The sequence below is a fragment of the Chenopodium quinoa genome, unplaced genomic scaffold (genome assembly GCF_001683475.1).
Source record: "Chenopodium quinoa cultivar QQ74 unplaced genomic scaffold, ASM168347v1, whole genome shotgun sequence".
Classification (NCBI taxonomy): domain Eukaryota; kingdom Viridiplantae; phylum Streptophyta; class Magnoliopsida; order Caryophyllales; family Amaranthaceae; genus Chenopodium; species Chenopodium quinoa.
In genome coordinates this window covers 2,320,790-2,340,509 of record NW_018744858.1, presented here as the reverse complement: position 1 = coordinate 2,340,509, position 19,720 = coordinate 2,320,790, and the positions used below count along the sequence as shown (strand labels likewise).

The window sequence follows — 19,720 nt, the reverse complement described above, 5'->3', positions numbered from 1 at the left end:
AACTCTCTCATTTTACACTAACTAGGTTAGGTTTTGTATCACGCACAATAATTTTCAGTATTATTATCAATTTTACACTATTTTAATTAGTGTAAAATAATTGTCTAAAATCCTTACAAAAAGTTATTTAATAATATTGTGAAACTGTGGCGTAACAATAATACATTAGGGGGCCAAGATCAACTTTAATTTATGTTAGTATCTAAATTTATTGTAATTTGCAGGTTACCATTCCACTCTTTCCTCCATAATTGTAATTTTTTTCGAGTGTCCTCCATAATTGTAGTCCAAAGAGCTTTAATGGAGAAACCAAAGCTCATGAGCACCTTCAATGGAGGCAGACAAGAAACTCTTACTCTTAGGAATAACCATACACAATATTTACAAATAAAATTGGCTAGCCTTAGGAGATTGACATCAACATTGGTCTTTATGCTTTACGAATTACGACATTTGAGTCACACTAAAATTAATGTGTCCATACAAATCGAAAACACAAATAAAGTTTTACTCAAATCACTTTCAAATCAGATTAGTCAGGGTAGTTTTTATCATCTTTAGTTGGCAATGCTACCAAACATACTTTGTATGCTTATTTAAAAATAAACAACGAACATGAAAAGAATTGAAATGCAGTATTTCGTAACTAGGTACTCCATACTCCATTGCAATACGCAACATTTTTCAACCAACGTTATACAAAGACCGTCCAACGAGGAAATACACCGTATTCAGTCTAAGAAGTTAAAAGGCAGCTTCATGCTCCGCAAGAACAGAAAATCAAGACACCAAAGAGGATATTTTACACTACGAGATTCATGACTCTGATCCACTGCATCATTAAAGATGTCACCTAGAGTATCCAGGAGAGCTGCTGCGGCTGCGGCTACCATATGGGCTTCTACTCCGACTCCTCGAGCCATATGGGGATCTTGAGTAAGAGCGAGATCTATATGAGCGTCGTCCATATGACCTGCCTCCTGGTGATATTGACCTGACAAGAAATAATGCAGGTATAAGCTATCAAGTATCTCTCAAATAATGCAAAAATTCAACTTTAAGCAAAAATGAACAAACCGTGAGTAACGGCCCCTTGGTGAATAATCATCCGGGCTGCGTGAATAAGCCCTTCCATACACTGGAGACCTAGAATAACGTGAAGAGGATCGCTTGCGATCATACGACCGACTCCTAACAGCACACACAGAAGCAAAATGAGAGCTCTAAATAATTTAGTTGCAAGGACTATAACACAAATTAAAAAAAATAAATAAAAAATAAATAAATAAATAAATCCATAAGAATCCTTGCATTATCAGAGGCTTCCCGCATAACAGATAAGAAAAAGATATGAAATATTTATAGAAACTGAAACAAAGCCTCACCTTAAGCGCTCCCTTGCCCTCATTTCTGAGGGCTTTTTCCTATTCTCCTCAGCAAAAACAACAGTCAGCTCCCTTCCAAGCAGGACATAACCATCCATTTCATATTTAGCATCTGCAGCATCGGCTGGATCCACAAACTGGACAAACCCAAAGCCACGAGGATCCCTACATATTCATAAACCAGTATTAAGAATGCTAAAAAAGAAAGTTCAAAACTATGTTCAGAAGCTCCAGGTATTGCTCAGGCTGATGATAGTAACCACATAGATCCTCCGACAAATCAATTAATACAACAAAGCAGTCATTTGGTGGCTTACCTTGGAGAAGACTTCAAGGTCTTCATCACAAAGGAATCATAATCTTTTCTTCCATTCTTCATCAACACTAAGAAAATCTTGAACAAGACATCCACTACTCAATCTTGTACAAACTCTTATAACTTGCTATCTTCAATCTTTAGACACTTCTCAGGAAAAAAACAAAACTCTTAATTACTTCGTGTCTCCAACTTGACACGCTTCTTGAAACAACCACACAAGAAATAGTTTGAAAAAATAACTATGAAGCAGGCAAAGACCAAAAAAATCCCCTATAAACATAGACCACTAGGCAAAAAAAGAAAAAGGATGTGCAATGCATCACAAACCATATAATAAATGGATTTACCAAAAACTGTAATACATTTGATAGCTCATTATAGTAAATTAATCCCTCACTGTTATCCTAATCTTAAACCTAGAGCTCAAATCAAGAAACAAATAATAAACAAATGTTTTGAAAAAAACAATACAAGTGACTTCATTGAAACTTACCCAGTATGATAATCTCTAGGCAAGTAAATGTCCTTGATAGGACCATACCGCCCAAAAGGCACCCGTAAATCTTCAGGCCTGCAACAGTAGAACATATGTTAAAACACAACACATCATGAAGAATACGAGTACAAATAAAGAAAATAACTGGTAAACTAAAGCAAATAGCTCTGCATATCAGTATATCAAATCTCGCATAGAAAATTTAGCTAAGTCACTGCTGCCTGCTGGTATAAAGACTTAGGAGGCAACTACAATGAGAGAAGATGGCCTTTCATATCAACAAAAACAATTTTTTTTGGCAATTCTAACAAGAGAGACAAAGCAAGTCAGCAACACATAGGAGGAACTGTAAGAGCACAATTATCTGTCACCTTGTCAAGGGAAAGGAGCAGAGATAATGTGAGGTGTAAAAATTAACATATCTTCAAATATGATAAAGAAAATCATATTAACCTCTCATGGAAAATTTGAAAAGAAGGAAAGGTGCGTCAAAATGTGAAACATCATAATCTAAAGCATGATTGATGACCCAGATAACCATAATCTGGCTTCAGCTAGACCGTGACACCATGGGGTCCAATAGCTAACCAAACCCATCAATATTACACAGAAAACTTATGGCTGACAGTGGAAGATATAGTCTTGAAATCTTCCATGAGAAAATACAACAGATTCTAGTTGCTTCTCAAATTCTCAATCACCAGGTAATGAATTAATGGAAGAAAGAAAGCGAAGATGCCCAACCAAGTACTTGCTCAATGAAATGGTTGAGATTTGATGCACAAGTTTCTAAAAACATCTATGTAAATAGCAAGAAAATGAAGACAGTAGATTTAGACAGTTCAATATATGGCTATTTTCAAAACTTAAAGCAACTACTGAAATATATTCATTTTATACAAACCACTATATTCACATAACAATTCACAAATGAAAATTACACTCTTCTCTGCGATGCCATGAAAACAACCAGCAAAAGCATATTGCTCCAAAAACACCGCTCTTTGTCCCTCAAAATAGCTCTGTGTGTGTGTGTGTGTATATAAGGTAGACACCATCACAAAACATTTTCTAACCACCAAGGATGACGCCTAAAATTATCATTTCCAAAAGAAGGAATCAGCTGTTCAAAAAAGTGTGCACATTTACATTTCATCCCACAATGCATAATGTCCAAAGTTATCTCTAAAAATAGCTTATATGTAACAATACAATCAAAATAAATGATAATTTTGGCTATCTTACGGCCTATGTTTTACACACAAAATACGAATGGTTAGGACTTAACAAAACAAATGAATATTGGTATGGGCAAGCAACCATTGCAGAAGAAACAATTAGACACAAAATTGCCCATGACATATTATACATAGGGAAGCCACAAGGTCGAACCTGCAATCGTGGCGGAGGTTCCGAACCAATAAACTAGTGGGAGCCTCCTTCCCACGGCTGTAACGGCCTCTCGGAGATGGGCTCCTGTATCTTCTTCCATAACTCCTTGGTGGAGGAGATGGAGAAGGGCTGTAGCTGTAACTTCGTCCCCTCATTTTCTCTGCATTCACAAACCAATCATCATGAGAAGAAACAATAACAAACCCATTAACTACAAAGAAACATAACAGAAAATTCATCCTATTACATACTTCGTACTTATTATCATGGAAACACATAATAATTGAGGTTAAAGGATCAATAATGATACTAAATTCATGGATACAAGAAAATAATGCCCACCATAATGAAATCCTAACTCCACGAGGCAAGGCAACGATGTAGACGGGACACGAGACTTTAACCAACTAAACTAGTTGACAAAGTTTACTGCTTCAAAACTTTTATCCCATCTAATAATACTACGTATAAAGTTTTAACCCACAATCTTATAAGAGATTTGTGTTACTCGTAAAAAAAATCATCAAATTTCCTTCACAAAACCTAATAACCTACCACACAATCGATAAAATGGAAGAAAAATACACAAATCAACGCATATAAGCTAAAACTAATGATTTAAAGAGTTAATCAGCATATAACTCACAATTTCATCAATATTTTTCTAAACAAGTAAACACTGATGATTTTAATGTGAAACAAACAACCAAAAACAGCGAAATTCGCAATAATATCATTGAGAATACGTAATGAAAAATCATAAATAAAAAATTGCGAAAAAAATTAATTTACCTTGAATTTGAATGGCAGAAAACTCGCGAATATTTCCTACGCAAATTGAAGAAGTTTGGTAAAACGCAGGTAGATTTGATGAAGGAAGTCCTTTTGGGTTTTTATTGTAACCACGAGGAATATGAAAAAAGTGGTTCGAGAAGGTTCTTCTTTACAAATATGCCCTTCCTTTTCTTTCTATTTTTCTTTTAGGCCCTTCATTTTACTCTTTATTATTAAATGCAGTCCCTAGACTTTAGGGATATTGTTTGGTACGTCAAAATGAACGGTTGTGGTTTTCTGGACTATGTTCTGCAGGCCCACTGTAATGGATTGGGCTTGTGGGGAGTTTGTTGATCCGGTCCATTCTATACAGGAATAATTCGGTCTGCTTTTCGATCCGCTAAAAACACTATTTTTGGTCAATCCAATTTTAGACCTTTCACATCTCAAGGCAACTAGTATTTAGCCCGTGCATAAATGTTTTGCTAAAATGTTTAGAATCTTGCTAACAAGCATCCACGACATTAGATAACTACTTAATATATTACTTAAAATAGTATTAAATTTGAAATGCATGACAAAATCACGCGTCGATCGGTGTAATTAATGTTAATTTTACTTTAATATTTCCACATTTAGCTCTCTTATCTAACGCCCCGGGGGCGCTCGTTAGCTTTTACCAAATGTTTATGGTTGTTGGTGCAGTGGTGATTAGGACTGCACTTGGTAGGGACAGCTCGTGTTCGATCCCTGCAACAACAATTAGGAGGGGACTGGAACCTAACCACTCAGAACTGATCCCCAAATTCGGATTATCCCAAAAAATGAATCGGGTGGAACATCAAAAAAAATTATGATAGGTTGTTCAATTGTTTTTTTTTTGTTTTTTTTTGGTAAGAAGTTGTTCAATTGTACATTTCTTCAATTGGAATTAAACCAAAATATGCCTATGAATACAAAAATTATATATACTAGTATAATAATGAAAGATTAATGGTAAAAATAATAATGTTTTTCATATTTTCAATTTTTCATTTTTACACATAAAAAGATATATGAAGAGATAATAATATTTGATTCAAACTATATCATGCTCCGTATGAGTATTATTTAAGAAATTGATAGAACCAACCAAGAGACACAAGTGAACAATTAATTGTATTTTTGAAATAAACCAACTTCATGTAGGTGAAGAAGAGAAGCACAAAATATAAGTGATTTTTCATGAAACAACATCCAAAAATGAAGGAATAAATAATTGAAAGAATTTATTTTTTTAAAAAAAGTGCACAATAAGAGTGGGACATGTGGCAGCATATATTATTTGGCAAAGTTCCTGCTATTAAATATTAGTATAGATAGCTAAAATACGCCGTGTTTGGTTAGAAATTTTCTAGGAAATGGAATTTTCAAGGAAAATGTAAATTTCACGTAGCACAGGAAATAACTCATCAAGCCTCTCTTAGGTGAGTGAAGTCCTAAAGTGCACAGGAAGTTATTTCCTAGAAAATACTAATTCCCGGCCCATTATGTCAACCAAACACTTTGCACAAGTTTATAATTAACTAGATGAAAGCCCATGCGATGCACAGTTTTTTCATTTAAGGTTTTAATTATTTGATTTATTATATTTAATAATTGCAGACAAAATTACAAAAGTTTAATTTTAATTTTTTTTGTACAGTAATTTAAAATACGATGTTATTCATTATAATTGAATTTATTAAGTATAAATAAATTGTAAATATGATATTTCATCCGTTACATAAAATCTTTAATGTGAAAAGATAATTTTTTAAATTTTTAAATAATTTAAATCCTAAATCATTATTCATTGTGTTTTGTATACCATATCTTTTATTTTGATAGAATCACCAACTTCATTCACAACCATACCTACTACATCTAATTAAGATGGATAAATTGAACAGTGAAATGTTAGCAAAAATAAAATTGATATAAATTAAATATTTACATTTATATAAAATAAATCAATATATTTACCAATAAATAAAATAATAATGCAAAATTGATCAGAAAATTGTAGTTGTATAAAATCAAATCTCCGCATTGGAATTTTTTCATCATCTCCAATAATAATGTAATCCATCCATATAATAAGTATACAATATCAAATCGTGTGCCATTTGCCTTAGCTTCTTCTTACAATTTTTAAAATTAATTTGAAATAGTTGCATTAAATATATGTATAAAAGGCCAAAAAATTAACTTGAATAGTTGCATCAAATCGAATACTTTACAAATTAATTTCAACCATATATGCTTGACAATTCTCAACATAAAATTTCTTACTAACTAAACTAAGCTAGCTAAGCTGGCGTTAATTGAGGCATGAACGTAATCACCCTATAGTTAAAAATAAGAAATTAAGTTAATTTAATAAATTGATTAAGCCACTTAAATTACAAAATTTATTTTTTTTAATAAAATTAATTAATAAAAAAATAAAAGGCTAATAAAAAAATATAATAAATGTAAATTAAACAATTTATAAAAAAAAAACCTCCTCGTATCCAAACTTTTAAGCTATCTTGTTTACAGAAATTTAATACAGTACGTCAAATAGGCAAGAAACTTGTACTTTGATTTTTCAATCATTTTTGTTCGAATTTAATTATCTTATTAAATTAGATCTGCATGTAAAAACAAAATTCAGTAAACAAAACATAAACTGATAATCGTTAAGTATCCCAAATAAATACAATGTAAGTAATAATTATAAATATAAGTTCAAATATATGATTTTAAAAATCACCCGTACATTGATGATGACCTAAAACTAACACAAAATTACTAACACAAAATTCACTTGATGGGGTTTTGTATTGTTACTAAATTTCGTTGGTGTCGTATGATGCGTTAGATCTGCATGTATAAACAAAATTTAGTAAATATAACATAAATATATAATCGTTAAGTATCTCAAATTAACACAATGTAAGTAATAATTACAAATACAAAATTAAACATAGGATTTTAAAAATTAAGCTATAAATTACCCGGCTATTGAAGACCAAAAATTAACACAAAATTACTAACACAAAATTCGCTTGATGGGGTTTTGTATTGATATGTCAATTTATAAGGATATGTATTACAAATTTAAATTTAATTATAATTAACGAACAATCCTTATTTCTTATCATAAATACTATCAAAATTTATCTTATAATGGTAGGTATCAAACTTTATTATAATTGTATATCATTTGAATATTTTTTATTTATTTTACTAGTTTTGCGCTCTGGGCGATGCCCAGGTTTTTTTTTTTTTTTTTATTGAATTTTAGGATAAACCTTTTGGCCTGACTTGAATGTTAAATACGGTCATATAATCACTTTTGATAATGCAGGATATTTAGACATGCAATATCATACTTCAATTATTTTTAAATAACTGAAAGTATTTTTACCGATTAAAACTTATTTTTACTAAATCTCTATTATTCTAAATATATTGTAAATGAATCTTATTTTAAAGAACCTTTTAAAACGAATTTTATGATGCAAATGGAATCGAGTTATTAGATTTTTATTGAAAGTTATGATTAATTTTGTATATATGAAATATTAGTAGTGTATCAATAATAAAACTCTACACAACATTTTTATCTTCAAAAATCTATCCAAAATTCAATTATTTAACATCCTATTTGTCGCCTACGTGGCACGACACTTGGCAAAAAACTGGAATATCAAGTGTCGCTGTCTCATGGCCTGGCTGCGAGACCGGCTTTATATATTAATGATATGATTGGGTTATCATGAAATCATATTCTCATTCCATGTATATCTGCATGTACTCATAAAAATCATATTATAGTTACGTATTTTTCTATTTGAATCCACCATATTTCTCCACCATATCATAAATTAAAAAAATTAATAAATGAACCCACCATATTTCTCCACCAAGTATAGTTATGTGGAGATAATTTTCACCATATCATAAATTTAAAAAATTAATATTTGAACCCACCATATTTCTCCACCAAGTATAGTTACGTGGAGGTTATTTTTGGATAGTAGGATATTTTCATAATTTAAACCCAATTAAATATCTTTTTGGAGACTTATTTTTTCCTATATATTTTTGCTTTATTTTTTCCACTAAAATAATTTAATTCGTGGATTATAATATATGTGGCATTAAAATTTTAGAAATATCAAATCTAATTCGTTACTTGTATCTAGGTGGCGATATTATTTTTTAATTCAAAAATAAAATACAAATCTTTTTTCTTATTGGCCAAAATAATTATATTTTTTACGTTCTCCAAAAAAACCTACTTTATTTATATACTAGTTTTGTGTCCGGGCGATGCCCAGATGGTTGATAAAATTTTAAGATAACATTTTTACTTGAACGTTAAATACAGTCAAATAATTCGTTCTGATAATGTAGGATATTTGGACATACGATATGATGTGGAGTGTATTTTGTATAGTTTTGTTTGTAAATAGATATCTATGTTATTATTGACTTGAAAGTATTTTATTGAATTTCAATTATTTTCACTGAACTGAAAGTATTTTTACCAAACTAATATTATTTTTACTGATTAAAACTTATTTTACTGATTCTCTAATATTTTTTTAAAATAAATTAAATAACAATGCATTTTGTATGCGGCTGTAGGGAATTTTTCAAACTCAACTTTGAGCCCCACTGTGATCATGCCTTGAGTAGTCCTTCTACCGGAGTGATAGCTTGGAGGGGTCAAAATTTTCACTATGTACCGCTGTTTGTATAAGCACGGAGTTGTCATCAACGCGCTTAGGCTCAATTTTTCTCGTACCCAAAGAGGAGACCCATGATGTTAAAGTTGAAGCATGGGTGTGCTCGTTCCTTATAAACAGGAGTAGGGATCTTGTCAAGAAAGTTGCAATCTAGGAAAATTTCGAACCCAGGCTGGCGTATCCCATTCTTGACAAGTGGTTCCGGGAATTTGTAGCATGGGTAGTCTTCTCCCTCTTTTATAAACTGTCCATTTAAAGTGAGAGGGTATGATTCTATTGACATTGCATCTTTCTGGGTGCGAGCTCTTCTTCGTGCATTGGACTTTGCCTTGGCTCATTTGAGGGGTTCGAAACCGAGTCCAAAAGTATCCATTTTAGGGAGGTCAGGTAGTCCCATCCGTTTAGCTATTCCTTTCTTCTTTCCTAAGGTCATTCTAGGAAAATGCCCTTGTCTTTTAAGAATAGCATTGTGACAGGCTTAAGTCGTATCACCTAATCAAAAGTAATTCCTAAAACCACTAACTAAAATAGATAGAGAAGTAGGGTCGAATCCACAGGGAAACAATGTTCTTTTATTCCTAAAAAATTATTATAATCTAAATTATCAAGTAACAAATAAGATTGGTATGAATTAATCTAAGAGAACTAATTAAAATAAGCAAATAAAATTAAGTGAATATCAATAAAAAAAAAGCTTAGGTATAGGTTCACCAATAAATAATATTTCGGAATGAAAGACAACAATCAATTATCAATGCATAAATTAACCAGATTATAAATATAATCACAGAATTAATCTATCGGTATTAAATCGCATCTCTCGAATCTTGACTTAACCATTTATAAATTAACCTTTCTATTGAAACTAGGCCGTAATATTAATTCGCATCTGTCGAAGCTCAAATCAATATTGCTTAACTCATACAATTAAACCTGCGCAAATCTAATTGCATAGTCTTATAACAATCAATTGGAAATTAACCCAAAACATTAACAATCAATAATAATAAATCATCCCTTTATATTCATGGATTCTCAAGACCCTAGATAGTAAACTACTCACACATATTTAAATTTAAACTAATCAAAACAATCAAACATAAAAACAATAATAAAATATTAAATAAAACAAAATAAATAAAGCTAATGAAAGAGTATCATCATCCGATTAAAGCATGAACAGGTGTAATAAAAACAAAGCATGAAAACTAAAACTACAGTAATAAAGCATTAAAAGAATTTCCAACTAAAATAAAACCATATAACGAAATACGTAAAATCTGACAATTAAAAAGAATTAAAAATCCAAGCCTAAAAAGTTACGAAGGCATAATTAAATTAAAAACTCAAACTAAGCATAAAGAAAGAATCTAACTAAAAATACCTACCTAAAAAAACTTCCCAAAGAAAATAATAGTCAAAGCTTATAAATAAGCCACTTAAAAAGATATCCTAACTAAAGTTAAACTAGGATTCCAAGAAGCACGAATCCTAACAAAAGTCTGACAATTCCACCGCCTAATTCTTCCTCCTAAGCCCAAATTTGATTTATACGTTTAAGACCAATTGCAATGCGGTAGCAGCAGCCAGCAAATAAGCTCGCCCGATTGGGCCTCGACCTGCTCAATCGGGCCCGGTCAGCAAAGCAGCGAGCTGGGCTTCTATAATTCTTGGGTTTGTTACTTGGACTTTCTTGACTTGAGTCCAACTTCTTTATAGTGCTTGGTCCATTAATCCATAACATAATGTGGACCTTTCTCTTCTCTAATCGAGCCCTTATTCACCAAGCTAAATTTCTTTAACTCAGTCTTGGGCTTTAAATATACGATCACGTTCCGACTCTAATACTTAGTAGTGGCTCAATAAGCTTGGAAAATCATCATAAATATGCAGATTTCTACAAAATAATATCAACTCTACAAAAACACTAGAAAACGTAAATTAGTAATAAAAATAACTCCGTAGAACTTAAATAAGCACAAATATGACCGTGGGACGGGGAATAAAAATATATAAAAAATAGACTCATCACGTTGACCACGAGATTCGAGTGGGGGTTATAATTAAGAGGGGTCTTTTCATCCTCTTCGATAAAAGAGACCTCTTCGACGTTAAAGCCTCACAAATCTTCGTCATTCTCATCATGCTCCACATTAATGATTGGTTAGTCAACTGCTTTGATTCTCATGGGGGAAGCATCGATTGTGATAGGGATTCCTCCAACTATAGCCTTTACTTGTTGATGGAGGGATGAAGGGACGACCTTAAGGTCATGAAGCCAAGGGCGTCCCAACAACAAGTTGAATGAAGCCTTGATGTCTACTACTTGAAAAGTAGTGCTATGTTCAATGACTCATGCAGTGATATTCATAATAATGGTTCCAAGGGCTTGGCGACGAGTATTGTTATAGGCCTTTATGCCTTGTGTGGATGGAGATAAGTCTTCATCCTTTATTCCCAACATTCTTGTAGTACGGAGTGAGCATACATTAATTGCCGAACCATTATCTACAAGGGTCATGGGCACATTCATTCTTTTACATACCCCCGTGAGGTTCAAGGCCTTATTGTGTTTATCTCCTTTCGACGGTAAGTCCTTGTCAGAAAAGGTTCAAGGCCTTAGGACTAGGGAGATCATTTGTAAGGAAGTTGGCCAACCCTTCTAGACTAGTCTCAGAATGTATCCCTACTTTTGCTAGAGCATCCATTACCGCAACTCTATGTTCATGAAATGAAGCTAGAAATTTCCAAACATACATCTCGACCTTAGTCTTTTTGAGTTGCTTGACAATATCATTGTCTTCTATAATGGGTGTTGGAACTTGTTGAGTTGTAGGTATAGGTACAGTTGTGACTAGTGGTTGTACTCTTCCAGACCTTATAAGCACAGTGATTGGGGAGTCCTTATCCTCATCCCAAATGTCATTATTGTCTTCAACAGGGTATAGTGCAGCAAGTGGTGGTTCCTCCATATCTTTGAGGTACACATCTTCATCATCACTGTCCCGAATTCCATTGATATTGGCATCATTGTCCCAAATTTTACTACTTTCTAATATTGGAATGTTGGTGAAAAGTTTCCCATTATCTATGAGTCCTTGGATGTACTCTTTGAACCTTAAACAATTTTCATTTGTGTGCCCTCCATATTGATGATACTTACAGTAGAATTTGTCCATTCTTTTAAGGGACTCGAATGGCTTTGGCTCAAGAGGCTTGACCATACCCCTTTCAAGGGGCATGTCAAAGGCTCTTTCATAGGTGGTGCCTATAGATGTGTAAGCCTTGTTATTCCTTCTTACTTGTGGCTCAACAACGTTGTAAGTAAATGGTTTTCTTCCCACGGTTTTTGATTTATGAGAAAAAGTAGAGGGGTTACACTTCTTTATGGGGACATGCTTATTTTCTATTTTATTTACTGTCCTGTAAAGAACTTGAAGTTCAAGACTTAATTCTTGAAGAGCATCAAGAAGGCTATTTATATCCGCATTGATAGGATTTTGGGAAGGACTAGCAATGTCTTCATTGGTGGTCTCTTCTTGAAAATCCGTCATGGCATTGAAGAAAATTTCCACGTTTTCTTCAATGGCATGAATTTCTCCCATGGGAGGATCTTCAATTGGCTTAATAAGGAGTGAAGGATCTATTGGATCTTGTTCATCAGAAATAGCTTAAGAATCGGAAAGTAGAGAAATGTTGATGCTTGGTTTTTTTTACTGGCAGGAGGCACTGGAAGTTTGTTGTTATCAAGTGTTAGATAGCTTCCTTTAACTTCCAACAACTTTCAGTAGTATGACCCCTACCTTGATGGTATTTGCAATGTGCATTTGGATTCCAAATTGGCAACCTCTTTTCAGGTGTAGGATCTTGAATGGGTCCAGTGGGAGTGATGAGTCCCTTGGTATGAAGACGATCGAAGGCAATATCATAGCTCATCCCAATAGGAGTGAACTCTCTTCTAAATTGCTTTCTTTGCCCTTGATTATTCATGACTAGGAAGTCATTTAGATTAAAGGTACTAACATTGTTACTAGAGTGTGTGTTTTTGGAAGAAGAAGGATTGTCATTCTTCTTTCCTTTCCAGCCACTGATGTTACTACTGTTAGTAGCTTTCTGTTTTTGCGAGGACGTCTTCAATCTCAATACCTATGTTATAAACAGCTTTGAAAGTATTCAAATTGCATTGATATTTCAAATATTTTTGGTATTTTTCTTAGAGGTTCTTAATGAATATCCTTACAGATTCCTTCTCACTTGGAACTTCGATCATTCTAGCGGAAGTTTCCTTCCACTTATTATCGAATGCAGTAAACCCTTCGTTCTCTTTTTGTTTAAGCATTTCAAGTTCTCTATGGTCGGTTTCTACTTGAATATTACATTTGTATCTATCAATAAAGCATGCGTGATAGAATCCCATGTAGCAATTTTCTCAGTGTCTATAGAGAATAACCATTCCTGGCATACTAGCTCAAGAGAAAGTGAGAAAAGTGAGGGGAAAACCTTCTTGTCAATTCCCTTAATCTCCATAATCGTCTCAAAGGACCTCAAGTGGAATAAGGGTTGTCAGTAGCTTTGAATTTAGGAATGTCATTGGCAGAAAACTTTTGCGGAAGAAGTTCTTTATCCACTGAGACTCCCTTAGAACTTATTCCAAAATACTTGTAGTCATTGGAGATATGACTCAAGCTATCCTCCATGCGCTTGTGGTATCAATGGGTACTTACTTGTTAGGGTCTTCGACTCGAGTGGTGAGTCCCTTGAGCATTTCGGCAAGTCCGTTCACAGTTTCTTTAAGCTTCTCGAATTCTTCTTGACTGGCCGTTATTACGAACTTTTTTCTGTGTCGAATTGGTTTATCAAAGAGTAGTACTTGAACGAAAGTGTTGTCCTTGATTAAGCGTCCTTCTCTCCTTGACCAAGGGCTGTAAAATTTAACCATTGACTCTTTTAATGACTTGACTCAAATTGACTCGTATTTTTTATTGGGTTGAAAAAGCAAAAAATGTGTGTATATTTTGGGAATCAAGTATGGGGATCAAGCAACATGGTTTATATTGGGAGGATAATATCCGACTTACCCCCCTAAAAAAATGACGGAAAAAAACGCACACAAGACTCTAGACATGGTCATGGTGAAAGACATATACAAAGTGTGTGCATTAACTCATGAGTGAAAGTGATATGTGTAAGACTCGTGTAATGACCATGGGACTAAATATGTGATTAGACTCAAGCAAAGACTAGGTTAAGACCTCATTTACACATTAATCCGGTTAATTATGAAGAATAGACTTGACACGAAGACTTGGAAAGAAAAGACCGAACCATCGCGTAGCGATGGAACTGTCGCGCCTCAACAAGGTTGTCGCGACGCGGTAAACTTGGTGTTCTGCGGCACAAATTAAATTTCCGCACCAATTAATGGAACGTCAATTTAACTTGTTTTCAGTAATCCTTTCGAAGGTATAAGCCTATAGTCATGCTAAGTCAAGTATGTTCACTACTAGAATTCGGTCAAATTGCGACTGTTTTTCTACGACCGTCATTAAAACGGTCACAAATTATGAAATCTGCGACCATTTTTTACATTGTCGCAATATTGCGGCCGTTTTCAAAGCAGTTGCAGATTTGCGACCGTTTTTTGGCTATTAAACGGTCGCAAAGATATTTGAACAATTTAAAAATAATTCTAAATTAAAATACTTTTTGCGACCGCAAAATTACGACCTCTTTAATAGTCGCAAAGGGTTTACTTTTTTAATTTTTTAAAAAGGGTATAAAAGGGTACCAAATTTACCCTAACCCTAATTTTCTTCTCAACTAGCCGCTTCCTCTTCTTTCTTTCTCTCCCCTCTTTGCTTTCTCTCTCTTCTCACATATCTCCTCTCTTCTCTTTCCTTTCTCCTTCTCACGCATCCTCCTCCTCTTTCTTCTCTTTCTCATGCATCTCCTCCTCCTCTTTCTTTTCTTCTTACACCATTTAATTCCCCTCTTCTAACGCATCTCCATACTCCGTTTTCTTTGTTCTTGTTCTGATTTTGGTCTTACGGTTTAAGCAACAAACAAATTTTGGTGTTCATGGTCAAATTCGACCATAAAAATTCCAGATCAAGAGTTTTCATGGTCGAATTTGGCCATATAAACCCAAAGAGGAAGAAATATTTGTAAAGGTATGTTGGTTTTTTTGAAATTTTGGTTTGTTTCTAATTTTTTTCTTTCGATTTTTGTGGTTTTATTTTGTTTTTGGTTTGAATTTTTCTTTGATTTTTGTTTTAATTTTTGTTCGACTTTTTCTTTAATTTTTGTTTTAATTGTTGTTCGAATTTTGTTCGACTTTTTTCTTTAATTTTTGTTTGAATTTTTGTTTGATTTTTGATCGAATTCTGTTGGAATTTTTGATCAAATCTTTTTTTCGATTTCTTTTTTCTGTTTTTGTTTGATTTATGTTCAAATTTTGTTTGAATTTTTGGTCGTATGTTGAATTACATTGTAACACCCTAGAAATTCCTTTTCTTTAAAAATACCTATTTTGCCCTTTTAAAATACGAAATAGGAAAATCTAAAACATTACCGTCACCGTGAAAATGGCTAAGGCAAATATCAAAGACACACAACGGAAGACTATCTTTAAAAACCATTTAAAACAAGTCAACTTAAAAAGTCAAACCAAACGAAAGTAAAGTCAAACAAAGTCAAACAAAGTCAACCTACAACTTGGAACCATTGTAGGCCCTTAAATCCAAACAGTACTGAAAACCTTTACGTTAGTCTCAGGAGGATAATAAAATAAATAATATTCAAAGTAAATTAAAACACATCATATTCTTAAAGAAACTAAGCATGATTCGCTCTTCACTTATGCCCATCATGAAAATGCTTCATCACCTGAAAACTTCTCTCTACTTGTCCCCACTACTCGCCATTAGAAATGGGTTGTCGTAGGGCCAAAGTAAAGACAAGGCCAAACAAACATACAACACACAATCAGCAATGCTGAGTACAGAAGCGTAATAAAACACACTAACATGCTTTCATCCTATCAACACACAACTTACCTTGTTGCATCTGTTTACAAGCATACAAGACATTCAACACTTAGCAAGACAATTACCAATGTTCATTTAATTTTGATTACGCATCGAACGAGTTTCCAACCAAATCCCTGCCCCAAATAAATTGAGGTAAACTACACCGGGAGCTAACCGGGTAGGCAAACGTCACATGAAGTGGCTGGACGTCCTGCGCATAAAATAAATAAAAAGGAAAATACAGCGTCCTGTACTCCCAGTAGAAGCTATGGTTAAATATAAAACCCCATACCTCCCCCCATATGTTCATACTCAAGGTATACACGTTCCAAGAGTTTTGGTTCGTAATCTCTTTCACTTTACATTGTTTACATATTATTCAACTCGGTGATGACTCTCAAACCATAACATAATCAAACATTATAATTATACAAGCAATCAATCATACCAAATTAATTCTTGAATAATTAGTGACCACATAAATTTAATGTTGAACCCTTTTTAATCTACCTCGTTGTTAAATAACACCTTAAACGTTTAATGCGCCGCAAATCCTATCCCTCGGTGTTGGAAACACCTTAAGTGCACTTAGGCACCGCAATATAATTTATTCCTGTGTACTAAGACACTTAAATAGCTCATTTTCCATGATTAAAGCATCAATAAAAATTATATGAACCATAATAAAATTTCCTTTTTATATTCCAAACCAAAATAAATATTTAGTTTAATTAAACATGCTCTCAATCATGCCAACAATAAAAGTGTGGTTCATAATCAACATGTCAACATAATTAATTCCAATCACCAATTCATCACAAATAATTCATACATCATAACTCATTTACCAACATCAATCCGATCAACAAATTCCAACCAACACCTATCATGATACTACTTGGAATTAATTAATCAAAGCCTAGCATGCTTCTACATATTCAAACAATTACCAAGTACGCGAACGTACCTTGAATACGATCTCAAAATCGCCATGACTAAATAAAATCACTCACTTGGAAATCTCCTACAAACCAAAATTACAAAGAGGCATCAATACCTATATTCCACACAAATTTCCAGCAACATATACACTCTTTAAATCACTCATAAACCCTCTAAAACAAGATGAAATTTAATTTAAAACCCTTATTCCCAATTAATGGGTAATTAAAAATCCTTTCAAGAAACGTAATTATAGCTTATATATAAAAATTCCAGCTTTATTGAATCATTTAAAATTGTTGTAATTGTATTTTAAAACACTTATTTCAATAATTTAAATCACCCATAAACAATTTCCATCAATATACATAAACTTAGAAACCTAGGGTTTATAATTTGGGGCTTTTTAATTCAAAACCAAATCTGAAAATTTATATACAAAATACTTATCATCAAACATCATAAAATCATCACAAAACCCAAAAACAATATTTAGATTAAGGGTAGTTTTAATTAAAAATCAAAAAGAATAATTTTTTTATTTTTTATATTTTTTTATTTTTTTTACAAACACACGCACGCGCGAGGGGGAAGAAAAGGAGGGTGGTTGGCGCCACCTCCCACGGCTGCTGCTGCCGCCGGCGATGGCCGGCTGTGGTGGTGGTGGCAGTCGGCCACCGTGGTGTGTGTGGTGGTGGTGTGTGAAAAAAAATTAAAATTAAAATAAAGGGGAAAGGGAAAAATTAAGGGGAAGAGAAAATAAGAGAGAGAAAGAGAGTTACCTTTGGGTATACTCCACCTTAGGCAAAGTTTAATTTGCCCATGTGATGAGTATTTATAATCCAATTTCTAAAACCCTCCTAAACTTAAATTCCCTTTTTTACCCATAATGATCCCTTTCCTAGTCAAACTAGTATTTTGACTTTCCTTAAAAACTCATTGACTTTAAAATTTACTTTTATAAAATAATATGCCCCAAAGTTTCCAAATCATAAAATAAAATATTTTCAAGATTATTAAAAATAAACTTTTAATTTAAAGTAATTCTTTTTAAATTATAAATAATTCATTTCGAATTATTTAGATACTTTAAGAAATACTTATTTAAATTCAAAATACGTATAAAAATATCGGGTATTACATACATGGTTCGTTTTTTATGGGTAATTTTATGAATTTTTGGTAATTTTGTGGGTTATTTTTTTGGGTTTAATTTTATTGATAAATTCATTTGTTTTTTTTAGGTTAAGGCTAGTTTAGGGTAGGCGGCAGTGGTGAGTAGAGGTGGTTCCTGGTGGGCGGTGGGCTGCGTAGGCTGAATTGTTTTCTAGTGGGATGTGGTGGTGGGGCTGTATATGTTGGTCTCATTTTTTTTTCTAAAAAAAAAAAAAATATTTGCGACCGGTAATAATTCGGTCGCAGTTAATAAAAATTGCGACCTTTTTTAACTGGTCGTTGAAACTAACAGAAACGATCGCAAAAACATCTGCGACCGTCAATTTTGTTTCTTTGCGACCAAACAAATAACGACCATCATGTTACGAACGTTGACGGTAGCAAATATTTTCAGCGACCATTTGCGACGGTCGCAAAAACCTTCATGTTTCGTAGTGGTTTAGACTTTATAAGTTCAAATTAACTAACCAAAGTCCTTTTTTAGTCTTTGGTTAGTTGATTAAGACACAAGTCAACACAAGAGGTTAGTTTAATCATAAGTAGAGTATGCACAAGTAAGGAATGCACATGTACTCAAGTAGTCACAATCATGATGCAATGAGTTTGCAACCTAACCATGACTCTAGTTCACTAAAGGTCAAGGATTATTGTAATACCCCTTATTTTTGAAACATATTTTCTAATTAATTAATTAATTATTATTTTCTAAAAAGGGTATTTTAGTAATTTATTTTACTATTTGAATTTTGGAGCCAAAATGATATTTGAATTTTGGAGCCAAAAGTATTTTAAAACTTAATTATTATTTTTGGATTTTGAATAAGATTTATTATCCATTTATTTTATTTTAAAAACCGGATCATTTATATATATTTCGCATATTTTAATTAAGCAAAAAAAAAAGAATAAAATTATATTTTAAGTATTTAAATTAGGAGGTCCGAAAATTCCTACTAATTGGCTATTAATTTCGAATTTTCCTAATGTGGAAAATCTAATTTTCTTAGTTAATTTATTGACAGGCTAAAGTCGTATCACCTAATCAAAAGTAAATCCTAAAACCACTAACTAATATAGATAGGGAAGTAGGGTCGAATCCACAGAGAAACAGGTCTTTCTATTCCTAATTAATTAATATAATATAAATTATCAAGTAACCAAATTGTTTTTGTGAGAATTAAACTAATAACTAAACTGAAGCAAATTAAATAAGGGAGGAAAACAACAATAAAAGGCCTAGGGTATAGGTTCACCAATAAATAATATTCTAGGGTAAAACATAATAATCAATCATCAATGCATAGATTAATCAGATCATAAAAGGGCTTTCGCTACGTATTACGATCACAGAATAAATCTACCAGTATTAAATCCGCATCTCTCGAATCTTGACTTAACCATTTATAAATTAATCTGCCTATTAAAATTAAGCCAAAACATTAATTCTC

General features: G+C 32.8%; 1 protein-coding gene across 1 annotated transcript; it reads right to left on the bottom strand.

Annotated features, from left to right (window-relative positions):
- Positions 1-505: 505 nt before the first annotated feature.
- LOC110704808 (serine/arginine-rich SC35-like splicing factor SCL33) lies at positions 506-4,492 on the bottom strand. The gene is made up of 6 exons (XM_021882624.1): positions 4,385-4,492; positions 3,593-3,752; positions 2,198-2,275; positions 1,386-1,550; positions 1,078-1,191; positions 506-994 (listed from the first exon to the last, which is right to left on the bottom strand). Exons 2-6 carry the CDS (start codon positions 3,745-3,747, stop codon positions 850-852), a joined length of 657 nt encoding a protein of 218 aa, XP_021738316.1. The 5' UTR covers positions 3,748-3,752; positions 4,385-4,492; the 3' UTR covers positions 506-849.
- Between the last annotated feature and the right edge of the window lie 15,228 nt (positions 4,493-19,720).

Excerpts from the sequence above, each read along its gene's own strand:
- LOC110704808 (XM_021882624.1), bottom strand. The coding sequence starts at position 3,747 with ATGAGGGGACGAAGTTACAGCTACAGCCCTTCTCCATCTCCTCCACCA. Across the intron at positions 2,276-3,592 it reads AACCTCCGCCACGATTGCAG|GCCTGAAGATTTACGGGTGC; the intron begins GTTCGACCTTGT and ends CTACTGTTGCAG. Across the intron at positions 1,551-2,197 it reads CCTAGAGATTATCATACTGG|GGATCCTCGTGGCTTTGGGT; the intron begins GTAAGTTTCAAT and ends ATGAATATGTAG.